The following is a 20,251-nucleotide window of genomic DNA, read 5'->3' as shown; positions in this document are numbered from 1 at the left end:
TTTTCTTAAACCTGGGAGCCTATGGGTATAGCATGCAACTATATGGGGTTCAGTTGGTCTATAAACAAACAAGTAATGTATGAACTGTTACAACCAAGGATTTCGTAACTATGGAGTGCCCTACCTTTTTCTTCTGTTTGTGGGTTCATCTCTACATAATTCCTCATTTACATGTCTATATTTGCACTACATGCTCTATCCGTTTTCTTCACGGATACAACCCATACTCATTATATTCTATGGTGCTATTCCCATGTGTTTTTTTTTTCTGATATCTTGGATGAAAAGTACCAATTCAAGACTAAAGGTCCGTGAAAAAACACGGTACAGTACACGGGTGGCAGTAGTGTGCAGTCTGTGATTAACATTGTAATGGATAGAAGAGGCTTTGTAATCTACCGTATTTATCCATACGTGAAAAACACTGATGACGAAAACAGACTGTATACTCATGATAAAAACAAGCACACGGACCATACATTGAGGACTCACTGATGGGAATATTGGACACATTGATGCAAAACACTGATAACTCTGGTGCAGTACAATTTTTAAGTCTTTTAATTGAAAGAATGATACAGACTCCTTTAACGAAATGAAACCATACTTACGTCATTGCCCAGTCCACTGAAGCCAATGTCCCCTGTAACAGAATTAAAATAATAACAATATTCCTCACCTGTCCTTCGAGAAGATAATCCATTTGTCCTGCGACGGGTCTAGCTCTGCTACATCTAGATGGCAGGCTGCATTGTTGCATGATGTGACTATACTGCCTGCCATCCAGCGGAGACACTGAGTTACGCGTGCTTGCTCGGCTCAGTGCCTCGTGGTGAACTCCTATCATCTCACTGACGTCACCACAAGCGTGAGAAAGTTCTCACGCTCGCAGTGCAGTCAGAAAACTCCTGTGAGTTTCTTTGCATTGACTCTCCACAAGCACCACAACTTGCAACACGGAGTGCCAACCTATCTTCCTTCTACTATAATGAACTCGGTTGAATTCACTGACGTCAGTGCAAGTGCCATGGGAAAGGTTCTAACGGTGCTCGCTCTGACGTCAGTAAATTGAACTGAGTTAATTGCCTATGAACTCCCATGACCTTTCTGACCGCACCGTGAGTGTGAGAACTTTCTAATGCTCGCAGTGACGTTAGTGAGGTGAAAGGAGTTCAACACAAGACACTGAGCAAGCATGCACAGCTCAGTGTCTCTGCTGGATGGCAGACTGTATAGTCGCATCATGCAACAATGCAACCTGCCATCTAGATGTAGCAAAGCAAGACCCGTCGCAGGACAAATGAATTATTATCTTCTCGGCTGACAGGTGAGGAATATTGTTTCTTCTTTTAATTCTGTTACAGGGGACATTGGCCTCAGTGGACTGAGCAATGACGTGAGTATGGTTTAATTTAGATTCATTAAAGGAGTCAGTGTCTTTCTTTCAATGAAAGGACTTTATTCTGGGTGTGTGTTGTTTTGTTTTATACAATATCACTATGGGGTTTTTAATGAGGTCACTTTATTGACACCACTCACCAACTAACCTCTGATGTCACCTGACAATACAGAGGTGACATCAACCCCCAACTATCACCCCACTTGCCACCGCATCAGGTCTAAGTGCCAGATTTGGCGCATCTTATGATAATATAAGATGCGTCATTTCTGGTGCGGCTGAGAGCTGATATTTTTAGTCTGGGAGGGGGCCATGGCCCTTTCCTAGGCTATTAATATCAGCTCGCAGCTATCTGCCTAGCCTTTGCTGGTTATTAAATATGGGGGCACCCTACGTCATTTTTTGGGGGGGGTTCCCCATTTTAATAACAAGGAAAGGCTAAGTATACAGCTGTGAACTGATATTAATAGCCTGGAAAGATCAAAGGGTATTACCCCCTTCACAGTCTATAAACATCTGCCTCAAGCTTTCCACTTTCCCTCTGCTGGTTAATAAAGTGTCAGGGGATCCTGCGCCATTTTTTTCACAAAATAATTTAGTAAGGAAAAACGTATATGTACGGTCAGCTACACAAGCATTGTACTAATTATATACCGTATGTCACTGACATCTTTATATGTATCTATTCTGTGTGTATATAGTTACCGTATATACTCGAGTATAAGCCGAGATTTTCAGCCCATTTTTTTGGGCTGAAAGTCCCCCTCTCGGCTTATACTCGAGTCATACCCGGGGGTCGGCAGGGGAGGGGGAGTGGGGGCTGTCTAGTTATACTTACCTACTCCCGGGACGGTCCCTGCTTCTCCCGGCGCTGCAGCTTCATCCTGTACTGAGTGGTCACATGGTACCGCTCATTACAGCAATGAATATGTGGCTCCACCTCCCATAGGGGTGGAGCCACATATTCATTGCTGTAAATGAGCTGTAACTGTGACCGCTCAATACAGGAAGAAGATGCAGCGCCGGGAGAAGCAGGGACCGCGCCGGGAGCAGGTAAGTATACGGGGAGGAGAGCGCTGCGCGATATTTACCTGCTCCTCGCTCCAGTGCGGCTCCGTCTGCATCGTCCTCTAGCAGTGACGCTCAGGTTAGAGGGCGCGGTGACGTAGTCAGTGCGCGCCCTCTGCTGAGTGTCAGTGCTGGAGACGGAGCCGCACGAAGAACAGGTAAATATTGATAGCGCCAGCGTCCTGAGCAAGAGAGGTGAGTACGTGATTTTTTTTTTATTGCAGCAGCAGCATTATATATGGAGCATCTATGGGGCCATAATCAACGGTGCAGAGCAATATGTATGGGGCACAGCTTTCTACGGAGCATCTATGGGGCAATAATGAACGGTGCAGAGCGTTCTATATGCCACAGATTTCTATGGAGCCATAATGAACGGTGCAGAGCATTATATGTGGGTCACAGCTTTATGTGGAGCATCTATGGGGCCATAATGAATGGTGCAGAGCATTATATATGGGGCACAGCTTTATATGGAGCATCTATGGAGCCATAATGAACGGTGCAGAGCATTATATGTGGGTCACAGCTTTATGTGGAGCATCTATAGGGCCATAATGAATGGTGCAGAGCATTATATATGGGGCACAGCTTTATATGGAGCATCTATGGGGCCATAATGAACGGTGCAGAGCATTATATATGGGGCACAGCTTTATATGGAGCATCTATGGGGCAATAATGAACGGTGCAGAGCATTATATGTGGGGCACAGCTTTATATGGAGCATCTATGGGGCCATAATGAACGGTGCAGAGCATTATATGTGGCACAGCTTTATATGGAGCATCTATGGGGCCATAATGAATGGTGCAGAGCATTATATGTGGGGCACAGCTTTATGTGGAGCATCTATGGGGCCATAATGAACGGTGCAGAGCATTATATGTGGCACAGCTTTATGTGGAGCATCTATGGGGCCATAATGAACGGTGCAGACCATTGTATGTGGCACAGCTTTCTATGGAGCATCTATGGGGCCATAATGAATGGTGCAGAGCATTCAATATGGCACAGCTTTCTGTGGAGCATCTATGGGGCCATAATGAATGGTGCAGAGCATTCTATATGGCACAGCTTTCTATGGAGCATCTATGGGGCCATAATGAACAGTGCAGAGCATTCTATATGGCACAGCTTTCTATGGAGCATTTATGGGGCCATGATGAACAGTATGGAGCATCTATTTTTATTTTTGAAATTCACCGGTAGCTGCTGCATTTCCTACCCTAGGCTTATACTCGAGTCAATACGTTTTCCCAGTTTTTTGTGGCAAAATTAGGGGGTCGGCTTATACTCGGGTTGGCTTATACTCGAGTATATACGGTATTCTATATATTATATTCTGTCGTGTCAAACTGCAATTTTACTGTATGCGGCAGATAAATTGCCGGCTTTTCAAAGGACATCGGTGTGTAAAAATCGGACCCATTGACTTGCACTGGCGAGTCTCGTTTGAGATACTAGGACAGTTGTAGCATGCTGCAATTTTTTTCTCAGTCCGATTTCAGCTGCGAAGAAAAAATCGCAGATGAGCAGACTAATATTGGTCTGAGGGCAAGCCGATTTTTTTTTTTTTTTTTTATCAGATTGTACTTGTCCGTTTTCCTCGCAGCTGAATATGAGGCCTTATGCATAGGCGACACTCCCATTTATATTGCACTCTAAACATGTATAAAAGTACAATATAATAATTTATACACACAACCACCACCTTGCAACTTTGCCTTAAAAAATGGGACCTTTTTTGTTCTGTATTACTGAAGTAACAGCTAAAACTCGTAAAGTCCATCAAAACTGGAATTGGAGAACCATAAATCAATGTTCAGATGAACTGGAGGTAGTCCTTATGCAGCAGATGTAAAAAAAAACAAACCTGTACCTATATAATGCCTATCTAAGAATGTCTAAAATTATTTTTGAGGACCTAGTTGGAAATGATTGTTCACGGCAAAAACTGTTCTACCTGTCAGTAATAGACATCGTTATTTCTATGTCTGTAGCATGTGACAGGTATTGGAGAATTGTTCAGCATACTTTACTTTATGCTACACATCAGGCTAGACCAGATCTGGGCAAAGAGACCGAGACAGCCGAAGAGCTGAAAGCCGTGACCCACGGGCTCCACCGTACCCTCGCTTATCTGCCGCTGCCTGCTTCCTGATGTCACTGCTCGCTGTCCACATCATTAGGATGCAGATTGCGGTGAATACATTGTTGGGAGGACAGAGCTGACGACTCCTTTTTTCCACCAATCAGCATGTGCGACTGAGACAGCAGACATGATGATGTCATTACATCGCTTCTGCTGTGTGGCGAGTCAGTGCATCGGTGATTGGTGCAGAGCGCCTTGGAAATGGGTGCGAGTGAGTGTGCGTTTTGTTTATTATCTGTTTATATAATTGCCCTGTAATGTTTTCATTTCCTGTTCTGTCCAGATGTCACCCTATCCCAGAATTCCAAGTGGAGGAAGTTCACCGACCGCCGTATTGGGACACCCAAGTGATGGGTGTCTCAATATGGAAACTGCTGCTGGTACCAACCTACGATCTCCTGCTGTAATGTCAGTATTGTCTTTTGCTTCCTCCCCTGCCCAGGAGCTGTGGCATGCTCGGTACACGATCAGACAGACAATTTTTAAAATTAACTTTTGTTTGTGGGAAAACCCCTTTAAAAAGCAAATATCAATGCCAACATGGCTCCTCATAACAAGTACGCCAATAACAATGAAAGGAAAGCAGCAAAGGCACAACGTCGAAGACAACAAAGGGCAAATGAGACTCTTGAGGAGCAACAGCATCGCTGAGACAAAAACAATACATATAAGCATAGGCGTCAAGCACGAGTCCCCTGATGCAAAAGTCATTAGATTATCACAGGATGCCATTAGGCAACAACAGCGCCGCATGCCTGCCCCCATCGTGACATTACCGCCCTCCAGATGCGATAGCATCGGGCCTCCATCTAGTTGTTTATAAATATGCTAGACTTAGCCAGTGTCCAATAAAGCATTTTTGGAAGGAGCTGAAACTCAATGACTGAAAGATCTGGAGAAGATCTGTATGAAGGAGTGGGGCAAAATCCCGGCTGCACTGTGTGCAAACTTGGTCAAGAACTACAGGCAACGCTTGACCTCTAATTGCAAACAAAGGTTTCTGTATCAAATAATAAGTTCTTATTTTCCCACTGTATATAGAGAGGGCTGTGTGGGGGCTTATACTGTATATAGAGAGGCTGCCTATGTGCGGTCTCATACTGTTTATAGGAGGTTGGCTATGTGAGGGCTCATTTTGTTTATAGGATGGGGGGGTCTTATACTGTACATAGGGGACTCTGTAGAGTCTCATACTGTATATAGAAGGCTCTGTGGGGATCATAATGTATATAGGAGGCTCTGTGTGGGCTCATAGTTTATATAGTGAGTTATGTGGGGCTCATCCTGTATGTGGAGGAACTATGTGGGTTCTCATACTGTACGTAGGGAGCTGTGGGGGGCTCATACTCTATAGGAGTTATGTGGGTGCTCATACTATGTATAGAGACTACGTGGGTGCTCACACTATGTAGTGGGCTATGTGGGTGCTCATACTGTATATGAAGGGACTATGTAGGTTCTCATACTGTATGTAAGGGACTGTGGGTGTCTCATACTGTTTATAGGGGGCCGTGTGGGGTTCATACTGCATATACGGGGATGTCTGCATACTTAATTCTTCTCAATGTTAAGTGATACAATTAATATTCATATAACATAATTATAATTCATATGTTAATATTAGTATTGAGCAGACTTAAAGGGGTTGTTCACTACTAGGACAACCTCTTCTTGATCTAAATGTTTGGCCCCCATAAAATAATAAAGCCTATACTCCCGTCCCGACACCTGCGCTACCCGCGGCTCCCGTGTGGTTGTTGTGACGCTGGCACCCAATCAGCGCTGGCATCACTGTCCATATCTTAGGACAAATCGAACATGAAGAGGAAGTCCGGGCTGCAGCTGACCCATGACTTCCTCTTCATGCTCAATTCGACAGTGGGCGGGGACAGTGATGCTGGCACTGATTGGGCGCCGGTGTCGCGTGTCACAACAACCGCAGGGGAGCCCCAGGGAGAAAGAGAGCAGATACCGCCGGAACAGCCCTGACACGTGAGGTGAGTATAGGTTTTATTATTTTATGGAGCCAAGCGAGGGGTATGAGAAGAAGTTGTCCAAGTGGTGTAGAGTGACTGGAGAGGACAAATTATGGACTTTGTTAATATTTTGAATTTATTTTTCTTGTCAATGGGAAACAAATGAAGGGGTTGGCAAAGGTAGATGCAGAGGAGTAATGAGGCGAGAGGTGGATTAGCCAAGCAGCAGAGTTGAAGTTAGATTAGAGGGGCGCATACATATTCGATAATTCTGCAAATCTATACAAGCAGAAGGCATTCAGACAGATGATGGGGGATATCAGGAGGTGAAGTCAAAATTCAGATGGCCAATCCTTTTATTTTCAGGCGGCTAAGCCTCTGTCAGAGATTTGGGTTTCTCACCTCTGCCCTTTAAAAAGCACATGAATGCCCACCTTGGCATGTATGTATGGGGGGAAATGCTTATTGCTCTCATATGTAGGGCTAGCTTTTAACATATCTGATGTATATCCCTAGATCAACTTGTGGCCCTTCTTCAGAGAGGACCCTAAGTAATACAGGTTATGTACTGAAGATCCTATCCTGCAGATGGAGAAAAACCAGAGCCAGCTTACTGAGAGAATATTGAACATCACCTTGGAAATCATCTACGTGCTGACGGGAGAGGTGAGGGCTTGTCGGATTTATCATTATTATTGCTTTTTAAGCACCACTCTTTTTCTTTCTTTTTTTTTTAGTTCTAGCGCTCTAATTAGCAACGCCCTGTCAATCAGTGGTGTGCGCTCAACATCTCAGCTCTGCCAGATCTGCGGCAGAGAAACCTGTGTCTCAATCACAACTGCTGCACTCAGTAAGCTAAGTGATGCATCGCTGGAACCAGGGTCTCGTTCCCTACCTCGTGCTGCTGTCAAATTACATAGCAAAATTCTGCTGACAGATTCCTTTTATATAAAGCAGCGATCATTGTGTGTTTTTGAAAGTACCGGTAATTATTTTTTTTTTTAGGATTATGGACCTATATGCAATGAGAATGTGATACCCAGAAGTAATTCCTGTGTATTTGGAGGGTTTAGAAGTATGCAGAGCCCCATTACGGAGATGCTACCTAACTCATCAGCACAAGAGAGAAGCAGGGAACAGAAGATCCTGGACCTCACCAACAAGATCATTCAGATGCTGACTGGAGAGGTGAGCGCTGCTGGGAATAATGGGGCGTTACATAGCACCCCATGAGACGTGTCTAAATAATGACAATTACAACATGTGTGTGTCAGGTTCCTGTGAGGTGTCAGGATGTTGCTGTCTATTTCTCCATGGAGGAGTGCGAGTATTTGGAAGGACACAAGGATCAGTACGAGGGTATGATCACATCACAAAGTAAGAAGAGGTCATTTTGCCTTTTTTGAATGAAGGGTTTTTATTTTTCCTTTGCTTACTTTACAATGTTATTGCAGTCTGCTTTTTCCACTAGTTGCCACTGTGTGATCACTTAGTTCATTACTTGATAGAAAACATTCTTGTATAGTTTAAAACAGGCACGCCATTGCAAGATGAGCAAGATAAAATACCTAAAAAAAAGAATTAAGTGTAGAACTTGTTTGAAAATCTAGAATGACCTTTATTAATGCTGGATCATGCATTATGGTTATACATATACCCCTTTCCTTTAACATTTCTTATCCCTCAGTTGAACATGGTGGATATTTCTCTTTTTTCCATCGTTTTAACTATATAACTATGTATTATATTTGTAAAAAGTGTATGAATAAAAAACCACACAGGAAGACTGAGAAAACCTATGATTGATGAAGAATACAAGGAATAAATAGCAACTTGTTGATATATGAAAGGATTTGCCGCATACTAATAAAATATCACATCAGGTGGGGTTAAAATGCCAGTATCAGGAAAAATAATACCAAGTTGCCCTTGGAATTCAAATGCATAAGAAATGCATACCGCTATTCCCTGTAAACAATAGATAGTAAGAATCAAGTAATCAAGTGATGTACTGCTATGTTCATCCACTAAACATACCCAGGTCGCTTTTCATACTACTCACAAAAAGTTAGAAATATTTGGCTTTTGGGTAAAATTTATGGAAAACATAAAAAGTTCACGATAAAGTGATATTTTAGCATGAAAGTAGGGGATTTAAGTAGAAGCAATAGTTTTGAACAGCTGACATGTGCCTCTAACAGCCACGGGTGGAATCGTGATCCACTCGCAGCTGTTAAGTAGTTAAATATCACTATCAAATTCTGACAGTGGAATTTAACACGCGTTTCCGGCAACCACGCCGGGAATTCCACCATCGACGCCCGTGTCACATGACCGCCGGTCGCCGATGGGTTGGCATGACAACCAGATGTCTCCAGCAGACCTCTATGTTTGTCAATGCCTGATTGCTATGAGCGCCCAATCAAAGTAGTGCAGCTTCTAGTCTGCCATGATAAAAGAACCTAGACATGTTTGGTGTCTATGAAAACAAAACCACCTCCGGTGGTTAAGGGGTTGTGTGATTGAAAAAAAATCCAAAATTTGTAAGTTAAAAAAAAAAAAAGTTGCCATTTTCCAAGACCCCTAGCACATCTATTTTTGTGATCTGAGGCTGGGTCAGCACTTATTTTTTTGCGCCAAGGAGACTAATTTTTTTTAATACCATTTTGGGATACATACAATGTTTTATTCGCCCGTTACTACAATCATCCAGTCACTTGTGGTACACATAACAGTACTTCACCCCTGCTATGTGCAGCAAAAAAAAAATCACGATGTCCTATGAACTCTGACCACGCTCTGGCGTTCATAGGAGATTTACAATTACAGGCACGGGCGTCTTCTGCAGAGATTGCAGTCTCTCTTTATACAAGTGTATGGAGTGAGTCCATGCCCACTGGATGGGCACTGGCTGGGAGTATGCATAACCTTACATACCCTCCGGTCCTGGCTCAGAAACTGTCAAATCCCCACAGTACGTAGTGTGTGCGTTGGGTGGATTCATAAGTCTGCACTGCACACACTTGTCCATTTGGACCAAAAATCCTGAAACACTGAACAGTTGGACATGTGCATTCAAAAAGTTTAGGGAAGGTGAAAAGGTTAGAGTGCAATTTTAGGTGAAATTTTGCCTGAAAAGCCAAATATCCCAAACTTTGTGAGTAGTGTATCAACGACTTCATCCGATGAAGGTCAAACACTAGTTAGAGCAAGATGATGCAGAAAATAGGATGCAAAATGCATCTTAAACACTTTGGAGATGCTGCTAATTTTGGGATTTAACTGTAGTATTGGGGCCTATTGCATAATAATCGATACTCTATGAAGCGCAGTCGAATGCTGGGCTTAATAGGTGTGCAAACAAGGCCTAAGCCACCAGACAATGCTTTGGTGCCCAACTATCAAGAGTGGTGGGCAACAGAAAGGACGCACACCTTGTTTTTAGCGTCAGTTGTGACAGCAGCATATAAGAGGTTAAATTTAGCTAGCTCCAGTAGCAGTATTTACTTTCAGGTGGGGTCTGTATAACACAGTCGCCACCTTTGCTGTTTTGACTGATCAGTGCACACATTCCTGGTACATATGTGGCGAATGTAGTCAAGATGTTTTAGATGATTTTCACTGTGATGACCTTTTGTGAGTTTATGATGAAAGGGATTGTTGGGGGTTACGTTCCTACTCTCTTGGTTGTCTCGTAAATGTGAATGGAGCTGAAACGCGTGTGCACCGCCATACTATTCAATCTTTGTCTGCAGTGGGGAGGACAGTGTTGTTTGTACCTTCATCCTAGTGATCAGTGGAGGTCCTAGCATGGGGGCCTGTCTCCAGCCTCTTTAAAGCTTAGACTATACAAAAACTTTTTGTATCGGTGCTGAATAAAAATAATTTTTCCATGGATTAATGGAAAACACTTTCTCCCTCTATGACAGCAATTTTCTAAATTATTGAATTATTGCCGTTTTGTTCCAATACCTTAAAAGAAACACATACAGAATTTGTATTATTATATGGTCCATGGGTAAGGTGAATAGTAAGTGACATTACCAAGCACATAACTTGTGAATTTTCCACTCTTTTGGTTCGTCATTGTACCAGTTGATGACTTTTCGAATCTTAGGCTGGGTTCACATTGCGCTAGGGCAGTCCGTCTAACAGACACGTTTTTAAGTAGTAAAAACGCAATGTAACGGACATTGTAACGCACCCATAGACTTTCATTTGTATGACGCATTGTAACGCATGTCAAAATTGGCATGCATTAGTAACATTCCGTTTTTTTATGACGTACCTTCGAACGCGGCCTGCAGTGTTTTCGGGTCCGCTCAAGCTAACGCAAGATTAACGGAAGCGCTAATTCTGCCATTCAAGTCCAGACGAAAATCAAGCAAAATGTCCAAATGAAACCATACTTTGGATTGCGTTAATGAGGGTGGTGGGTGGTCCATGAGGGTCCATGTGGTCATGTAACGTTGAAATTTAAAGGAATGATCCTGAAGCTGAACATACAGGGTGTGAAAGGCACCATGTGTATTCCGTAAAAAATTCACTTCATGGATCCAATATCTCCTTTGGGAAATACGCCTTCTCCGCCGAAGTCGCAACTGCATCATGCGAAATCTAACAAGCTCAGACCCAAACATCTTGCTAGCAGAAGTTCACTCAATGCTTGCAAAATGGAGAATGTTTTCCATACACACCCAACGCTGACAAAAGAGCAAAAAAAAAAAAAAGAGAACAACTTTATTGACAGTGCCTAAACGCAGACAAACGGATGCTTCACGAACGGTCATCAAAATGACATAAACGCAGTCACGTGCGTTAAGGCAAGCGTTAATGTGAAGCCAAATTTTCACCAATTTTGGCTCATTTCTGGACATGCGTTTAACGGATCCGTTAAACGGATTGTACTAAACGCAATGTGAACCTAGCCTTATAGCATCTTAAAAAAAAATCCGTTTCACTGTGCAGTCCGATGAAAGCCCCAATGTGACCGATTAGGATTTTTTCACATCATCCTTGACGGAACGCAGATGCCGTAAAAAATTGTGGTAGAGCAGAGAGGCGTTGGCTCCCTGTTCCTCCGCTCCCTCTGACAAGCCACAGGATGCTTGAGATCTGAGGTCTGCCAGAGGTCGGGGTCAAGGAGGAGATGTCACTTCGCTTCAGGGAGGGAGAAAAGTAAGCCACAGCTCCTTTTGTGGGAGCAAGGGGAAGTGAATTTAAGTTTATTGTCGGATTTTATGTGGATTTTTGGTGAGTCCGATTACTAATGTATGAGGGCTCAAAGGCCTTACAAATAATAGTGCCCCCACTGTGTTTCTATATAATATATACAATTACAGAGTGGGCACTATTACTAAAAAGAGGCACAGAGGAATCACTGTTACTTTATGGAGGCATAAAAGGATAAACTATTACTATGTGGAGACACAATGGAGTCATCACTATATGGGGGCACTGTTACTACACAGAGGCATCGAAAAAGCCAGACAAACAGAATTTATACCTGACCACTAAGGCATAAATATCCAATTAAGCCCTTAATCAAGAGTGAAATACATGTTTGACGCTCATGCAGGAGATATAGGGTGCGCGACTGCAGAAAGAAGAGGACCAAACAGGGCAGCTGCAGAGGTGACTTATGAGGTATTTATTTTATGCCGACTCAGTATCTGTTCCTATTTGCATACTAGTTCAACTTAAGAACAAACCTACAGAACCTATCTAGTTAATAACCTGGGTACTGCCTATAGTAAGAAACGTAAAGGGTTTTTTTCAGGGCTAATTTTTTTTATTTTTAGTATGGGCCTAAAAACTAACAGGTAGTTAATTGCTAACTACTTGCCTGTTTTACCCAGCGCCGACTCACAGCAGTCACCAATCACTCCTTCCAGGTGATTCTATCGATGATGCGTGACTGACGACATCATTTTGATTGACAGTCGGCTCCCCCTACAGTTAGGCAGTCACGCCCCGCAACAGATCAGAGCAGAATAGAAGATACTGCTCTGTGGAAGTGACATCATTGGTAGCTGCTGAATTGCCGGCAGGAGTGGCCTGTGACTGCTCTGTGCCAGGAGAGATTTGCGGTAGAGGAAGCAATTATCTGCCGGTTAGTTTTAGGCCCATAATAAAGAAAAAAACAGTCCTGGATAAACCTTTTAATTACCTGGCGTAGGTGATGATAAAAAGTGTTATGTGGGTTCTGGGGACATTTTTATTTCAACAGTTCAGCACAAAGCCTCATGGGACATTTGCATCCTGAAATTCTAAGATGCTTTATAAGAAGATTTCAGGACCTACTCGTGGTAATACTTCAGAAGACATGATCTGCTGGGTAATATCGAACCAACTTAGGACAGTACCCAAAAGTAATGGAATTTTTTTTATATAGTAATAACACATTACAAGTCTCGTAATATACAGCGGGTGAAATAAGTATTGAACACATCACCAATTTCCTAAGTAAATATATTTCTAAAGGTGCTATTGACATGAAATTTTCACCAGATGTTGGTAACAAAACATCAAACCCACACATATAAAGAAATCAAACTGTAGATGTCCATAAATAAAAGTTATGTGTAATAATGAGAAACAATCCAGGGAAAAAGTATTGAACAAGACTAAATGTGTTTAATACTTCATACAAAAGCCTTTGTTCGTGTTAATAGCTTTAAGAAGCCTCCTGTTATGACCTGGTGGTTAAGAGGCCACACTGAAATGACCTGGTGGCTAAAACGCAACATGGAACGAGCTCTGAGAAGGTGGTATCTCTACTGACCGCAGTCCCTAATCCTAACAACACAACTAGAAATAGCCGTGGGATGTTCCTGACACTCCCTAGACACCTCGTCACAGCCTCAGATATAACTACCCCTAAAGAAGGAAATAGAAAGCTATCTTGCCTCAGAGAAACCCCCAAAAGGAAAGACAGCCCCCCACAAATATTGACTGTGAAAGGAGAGGGAAATGACGAACACAGAAATGAAATTAGATTTCAGCAAAGGGAGGCCAAAACTAAACTAGATAGACAGAGAGCAAAGGATACTGTGCGGTCAGTATTAAAAACTACAAAATCCACGCAGAGTTTACAAAAATGAACTCCACACCGACTCACGGTGTGGAGGGGCAAATCTGCTTTCCCAGAGCTTCCAGCTAGCCTGAATAAGACATAGTGACAAGCTGGACAAAAGAGACAAAATGCAAAGCAATAGAGTCCAAGCAAATGGACAAACAAAACTAGCAAACCTTATCTTTTGCAGACAAGGACTGGCCATATGAGAAATCCAAGGGAAGAATCAAATCCAACCAAGAACATTGACAGCAGGCATGGACTAAAGCCCAGAGCAGGTTTAAATAACAAACCCAGGCAAGGCGATTAGTGAAGGCAGCTGCCACAGCTACCTAACGGAGCAGCAGTTCCACTTGAAACCACCAGGGGGAGCCCAAGGGCAGAACTCGCAAAAATACCATTAGCAACCACAGGAGGGAGCTCCAGAACGGAACACACAACAGCCTCCTGTATGGAGCAGGGCTGTGGAGTCGGTGTACAATGGAAAGACTCCGGCTCCTAAAATGTGTAATAAATTGGTTCAGTACAGTATGGGATGTACATTTTTTCATAAGAATTTGGGAAGGTTATGAAATTTCTTATAAATGTCCGTTGTGTTCCGGATCTAAGGATCTCGGCTTTTAGTTGCGATAAATCTGTACTGCACTTTACGTACATGCTCAGTAGTGAGACAGTTCTGTGGAGTCGGAGTCTGGGTCGTGTGGAGTCAGAAGTCAGTGAAATTGAGGAGTCTGAATCGGAGGTTTGGCTTACCGACTCCACAACACTGGTATGGAGAAACTAGTCGCTAGCTGTGTACATTGCTCAGGTATGATTTTGACCTATTCTTCCACACAAACACTTTTCAAATCCTGAAGGTTCCATGGCCTCCTTCTATGAGCTCTGAGGTTTAGTTTCTTCCATAAATTTTCCATTGGATTCAGGTCATGTGATTGGCTCGGCCATTCTAGCTGCTTTATTTTGTTTCTCTGAAACCAATTGAGAGTGTCATTGGCTTTGTGTTTAGGATCATCGTCTTGATGAAATGTCCACCTTTGTTTCATCTTCATAATCTTGATAGGTGGCAGTAGCCTTTTATCGAGAATGCCTCAATACATTTGTCCATTCATCTTTACTTCAATTATATGAAGTTTTCATAAATTTGCTAGTGAGTTATGCTAAAAACAGATCCACATCATGATGTTCCTACCTCAAAACTTCACTGTTGGTATGGTGTTTTGGGGGGTGATATGTAGTGCCTTTTTCCATCCAAATATGGTGTGTATTATGACATCTAAAGAGTTCAATTTTGGTCTCATGTGACCAGAGTATATTCTCCCAGTATTTCATAGGCTTGTCTAAATGTTTTTGAACAAAATTTAAACGCGCTTGAACATGCCATTCTTTTTGTTCAGCAATGAAGTCTTGTTTGGTGAGCGTGCATACAGCTCATGGAGGTTGAGTGCATTACTTATAGTACTCTTTTGATACAATTGTACCTGCTGATTCTAGGTCTTTCTGAAGCTCTTCACAGGTGGTCCTTTGCTCTTGGACAACTCTTCTGATACTTCTTTTCACTCCTCTGTCTGAAATCTCAGGAGAAGCACCTGGTTGTGTCTGTTTTATAGTGAAATTATGTTCTTTCCACTTCTGTATTATAGCCCCAATGGTGCTCATTGGAACCTTCAGTAGTTTAGAAATTCTTTTGTAACCAATGCCATCGGTATATTTTGCAACAAAAAGGTTGCAAAGGTCTTGAGACAGCTCACTCGTCTAACCAATCATGAGATGTTTCTTGTGTGGCACCTTATAATGAGAAACCTTTTTATAGGCCATCAGTTGAACCAGCTGATATTTTTTACTAACTGGCAGGATTGTTCTCTAATTGCTGATAGATTTCAACTGGTGTCATGTGTTTAATACTTTTTCCCTGTGTCATTTCTCATTATTACACATAATTTATGGACATCTATGGTTTGATTTATTTGCCTGTGTGGATTGGACGATTTGTTACCGACATCTGTTGAGAATTTCATGCCAATAGCACCTTCAGAAATATATTTACTTAGGAAATTGGTGATGCGTTCAATAGTTATTTTACCCACTGTAGATTCTTTCAATAATTCAGTTTTGCTGGCACGTTCCAAAATAATCTCAATATTTTTCCACATTTTGGTTAGTTAATATTTTTAACTTGCACTTGTTGTTCAGTGCCATTAGGATGCAGTCATAAAAATGACAACCGTTATGTGTCAGACAATTTTTTTTTTTTTTTTTAGAGATGTTTGCTACCAGGCTTGTAAGGCTTATAAAGAAGCTTACAAAATAAGCTTCTCATAAATAATGTTTGCTAAAGTACTGCTCACACTTGCATTAACAGGTTCCATCTGGATTTTTTGGCATACTTTTCTAAATTTGTAAAATTCTAAATAGTGACCTAAAGTGTAGTTCTTGTTGTCAAAAAAATATTGGAACCTTGTACACACACTTTAATTGCCCCCACATGGTCAGACTTCCTGCTTGCTGGATGACACAGTTATGAAAGCCATGGCGTTTCATGCGTGAGTATTTATTACCGGAACTGTGTACTGCTTAGCATGCTTATACTACTAAGGTTGAGAGTACAAAAATATATGTACATTTTAAAACTAGTGGGGTCCATTAGTGTCTCTATTACAATATCCATGACCACCAACAGTCAGTTTCCATGAGACTAGTGTAATCTGAATTCAGACCCTGATGTTATAAGTATTTTTTCGGAAGATGTATTTGTAGATGTTTTCATGTAAAACTAGGTTTGTAGTATTAGTCTACAAATAATTACTTGTGGTAATACATCAAATTTCCCTTTTTAACAGATTTGGCTAGGGCTACTTATGAACTTGGAGAATGTTATCCACCTTCACCACTCTGTTTGAAGAATGAACATGGTTTTCATACAGCAGTCCAAGATGTAAGATGTCCATCAATGGGTGAACTTAATTTGATAAGCTATCAGGACAATTTTGCCAAGAATACATCATTTTCTGAGGCAATATGTCTCGGACAGGGGATTTGTCAATCAACATGTCACAAAAAACAAGATACACCAAATAACTCTGGGAGATTATATAATGAGAATGACAATGGACAAAAAAAATCCATCTACAACCACCCTATATTTTTGGACCATACATATGCAATTCCTCCCCAGAAAAAAAAGAAAAGAATCCTCACAGATGCTGATATTCCTACACAGGAATTTTTTGCTTCTCAACCAGCGTTATATAATGAAGGAGGGGTTATATTCACTGGCTTATACCGGTATATACTGGGTCCTACACAATACAACACTGTAGACATTAAGGAAGAATCAGTTTCACATGAGGGAAATCCCATTGTCACAGATCACATGCAAGAATATAAATGTTCATATACTAAGGAGGAACCAGTCTCATGTAATCTCACAGACACAGGCTTTTCTACATCCACAGAACTTGCACGAGGTCAGTTTCATATTAAGGAGGAACCAGTCTCATGCAATGTGTCAGATCTCAAAGACACAGACTTTTCTATATCCACAGAACTTGCACGAGGTCAGTTTCATATTAAGGAGGAACCAGCCTCATGCAATGTGTCAAATCTCACAGACACAGACTTTTCTACATCCACAGAATTTGCACAAGGTCAGTTTCATATTAAGGAGGAACCAGTCTCTTATATTGGCGACTATACTGAAAATACAGCCATTAACACTCCTACATTCCATACTCGCCATCCTACAGTGAGTCACTTTCAAGAGGACCAGCCATCAGAAATTGACATATATTTACCAACAGATACAGACCAGACAATTAGTAGCAAATATGTCCATAGAAGACGTGCTCGTCAAAAGAGAAACACAGACAAGCCATTTTTTTGCACTGAATGTGGCAAAAGTTTTCTTTCTAAATCTGGACTTTCCACACACAAGAAGATCCACATTTTAAGGAAACACACTTGCACGGAATGTAATAAAACTTTTCTTAGTAAGTCTTATCTCGTAAGACATCATCAGATGATTCATTCTGGAGAAAAATATTCATGTGAACTTAGTGGTAAGTCTTTTTCAAAATCATCAAATCTCAATGTGAATCAAACAATCCAGACTTTGAAAGGCCCGTTTTTTTGTGCCAAGTGTGGAAAACGTTTCCTCAGTAGCGCAAATTTTATCCGGCATCAAAAATTTCATGGACTTGAGAAACCATTTGCTTGCTCAGAATGTGACAAATGGTTTTCCAGCAAGTCTCAACTTGATGACCATTGCAGACTTCACTCAGCAGAAGAAACATTTTCCTGTCCCAATTGTGGGAAAACATTCATTAAAGTACAAAACCTACTGAAACATCAAAGGCTGCACACTGGGAAGAATCCATTTTCTTGTATAGAGTGTGGAAAAATCTTTACGAGTAATAACTATCTTATACGCCACATGAAGCTGCATGCAAGTAAGAAGATGTCATACCCTTGTGCAATCTGTGGAAAATATTTTAACAGTAGTTTAGATCTTACTATTCACGAGAGAATCCACGCCGGAGGGAAACCAGGGACTAATTCTGAGTGGCGGAAATGCTTTATCAGAAAATTAGGCTTTGTTATACATCAGAGAAACCACGCGAAAGACAAACCTTACTCATGTACTGAATGTAAGGCACGATTTATGAAGAAAAGTAATTTGTTCCATCACCAAAAAGTTCACAGTGGAGAGAAATCTCTGAGCACATAGGATGAAAAATGTTACTATATACTATAGTAGGGATATTCTCGTTATGTTGCATATTTGATTATTGCATTGGTCAGTTACCAACATTACTTAGTTGCATTGGTCTGTGCATTCGCTTCTTTGGCTACTGGTGACCAAAAACATAATTTAATGTCATGAAAACATTTCCTAAAGGGAATCTGTCAGTATAATCAGCTCTTCTAAGCCGTCTAGTTGGGCACATACTGTAGGTCATAAAAAGGTGAATAAAATGATAATCTTGCAGTGCAGTTAATATCGAGAGTCTTGAGCATGACCTGTTGGGATGAATAGTGAATTGGGGTGTGACATTGGTCCAGGTATGTGGTTGAGTTCTTTACTGACAAATAAGGGCCACTGGTTGTAGAAGAAGCTGTTACTAAACGACAACTTCTGACATCTATTGTGAAGATAGGCTAAGGGAAGTATCAAAAGTTATACATCCCAAAGAAGATTAAATGAGAAGGCAGACATAATGTTGGGGTTTTATAAACGTGTAATAAAAAGATGCTGCCCAAGTAATGCCTGAATACTTCAGGGCTTTGATCCAAAGGTCTTTTGTTTCATGTTCTTAATACTAAGGTGGTATTGTTCAAGCAATTACTGTACTAAAGATGTGCTGCAAGCATTGCTTGGACAACTCCCCCAGTTGCTGCCAATGTGTTTAGATTGTTGCTGATGGATCCTATATATGATTGTGTTCATTCACCTAATAAGGTGTGGGATTTTAGCTCACAAGTAGACACTAATTTTAGCAAACACAAGGTAACATTATGTTTTTCTGCACTTCAACTGAAATTGCATTCTTCAGCACAATAGGATATAACATAAACAGTCTTTTTTTTCAGGTAATGCAACAAAGTAAATGTAATGGTCTCCCCAATCTGACACATGCAATAGAAGCTCAAGCAGCTTTAAACACTTTCACTAACCAACACAGCTGTTCCCCTGCAGCACAAAACTCATTCTGGGCTGTCACAGCTGCCTATTATTAAGCATTTAATGCCTGGGCAGGATTATGGGAGATAGCTTTCCCACCCAGGCTCTCTGGTCATTCCTAAATCCTGGATCCGGAATATACTCAAAACAAGCTACTCCATAAACTAGTGCTACTAGTATAGACTTTCGGGGATTTACATCACCTAAACCAGACACCTCTTTGATACATTCACTCTGTCAACCACTTCTTAAAAATGCTTCAGCTTTGGAGAAATATTATCTTTGGTGTGAAATTAGCATCTCTTTCTGTGGTTATATGAAGAATATAACATCTTGCTGATTTTCATCATTGAGGATTGTTACATGTATCTTGCTATTCCAACTATCCTTCTGGGTATTCTGGGGCCTTTGATATGCTAGGAGTATAACCTTCTAAGAACTTAATGTTTAGAATTAATTTTTTGCTTTTGTATTTTTCACTAGATTCAAGTATAGTGTAATGAAAATGATTATGTTCTTTATAAATTGCAACATTTCTTGATGTTAGGACTGAGTGATAAGGTCTAAAAATAAAATCTTGATTTTGTTTAAAGTTATAGCTTATTCTCGCTGTTTGATCTGTTTTCTTATCTTTTTGCTCAGCTTAGTTTAACCCCTCTGTGACCTTAGACGTACTATCCCGTCGAGGTGCCCTGGGCTTATCTGACCCTGGACGGGATAGTACGTCATAGCCGATCGGCCGCGCTCACGGGGGGAGCGCGGCCGATCGCGGCCGGGTGTCAGCTGCTTATCGCAGCTGACATCCGGCACTATGTGCCAGGAGCGGTCACGGACCGCCCCCGGCACATTAACCCCTGGCACACCGCGATCAAAGATGATCGCGATGTGCCGGCGGTGCAGG

The 20,251-nt window shown here is 41.6% G+C and overlaps 1 protein-coding gene across 2 annotated transcripts in view; it reads left to right on the top strand.

Moving 5' to 3' along the window:
* Positions 1-19,946, top strand: part of LOC138665433 (oocyte zinc finger protein XlCOF7.1-like) — a 56,167-nt gene extending 36,221 nt beyond the window's left edge. For both annotated transcript variants that reach the window (XM_069752913.1, XM_069752914.1), the window contains 4 exons: positions 7,115-7,264; positions 7,604-7,786; positions 7,873-7,975; positions 16,511-19,946. In XM_069752913.1, coding sequence (XP_069609014.1) covers positions 7,187-7,264; positions 7,604-7,786; positions 7,873-7,975; positions 16,511-18,396 — 2,250 coding nt within the window. In that variant the 5' untranslated portion in view covers positions 7,115-7,186 and the 3' untranslated portion in view covers positions 18,397-19,946. The remainder of the gene's footprint in view (positions 1-7,114; positions 7,265-7,603; positions 7,787-7,872; positions 7,976-16,510) is intronic.
* Positions 19,947-20,251: the final 305 nt, after the last annotated feature.

The sequence above is a fragment of the Ranitomeya imitator genome, chromosome 2, assembly GCF_032444005.1.
Source record: "Ranitomeya imitator isolate aRanImi1 chromosome 2, aRanImi1.pri, whole genome shotgun sequence".
Taxonomy (NCBI): domain Eukaryota; kingdom Metazoa; phylum Chordata; class Amphibia; order Anura; family Dendrobatidae; genus Ranitomeya; species Ranitomeya imitator.
The sequence above is the reverse complement of the archived record's forward strand: the minus strand, read 5'-3'. Positions and strand labels throughout refer to the sequence as shown.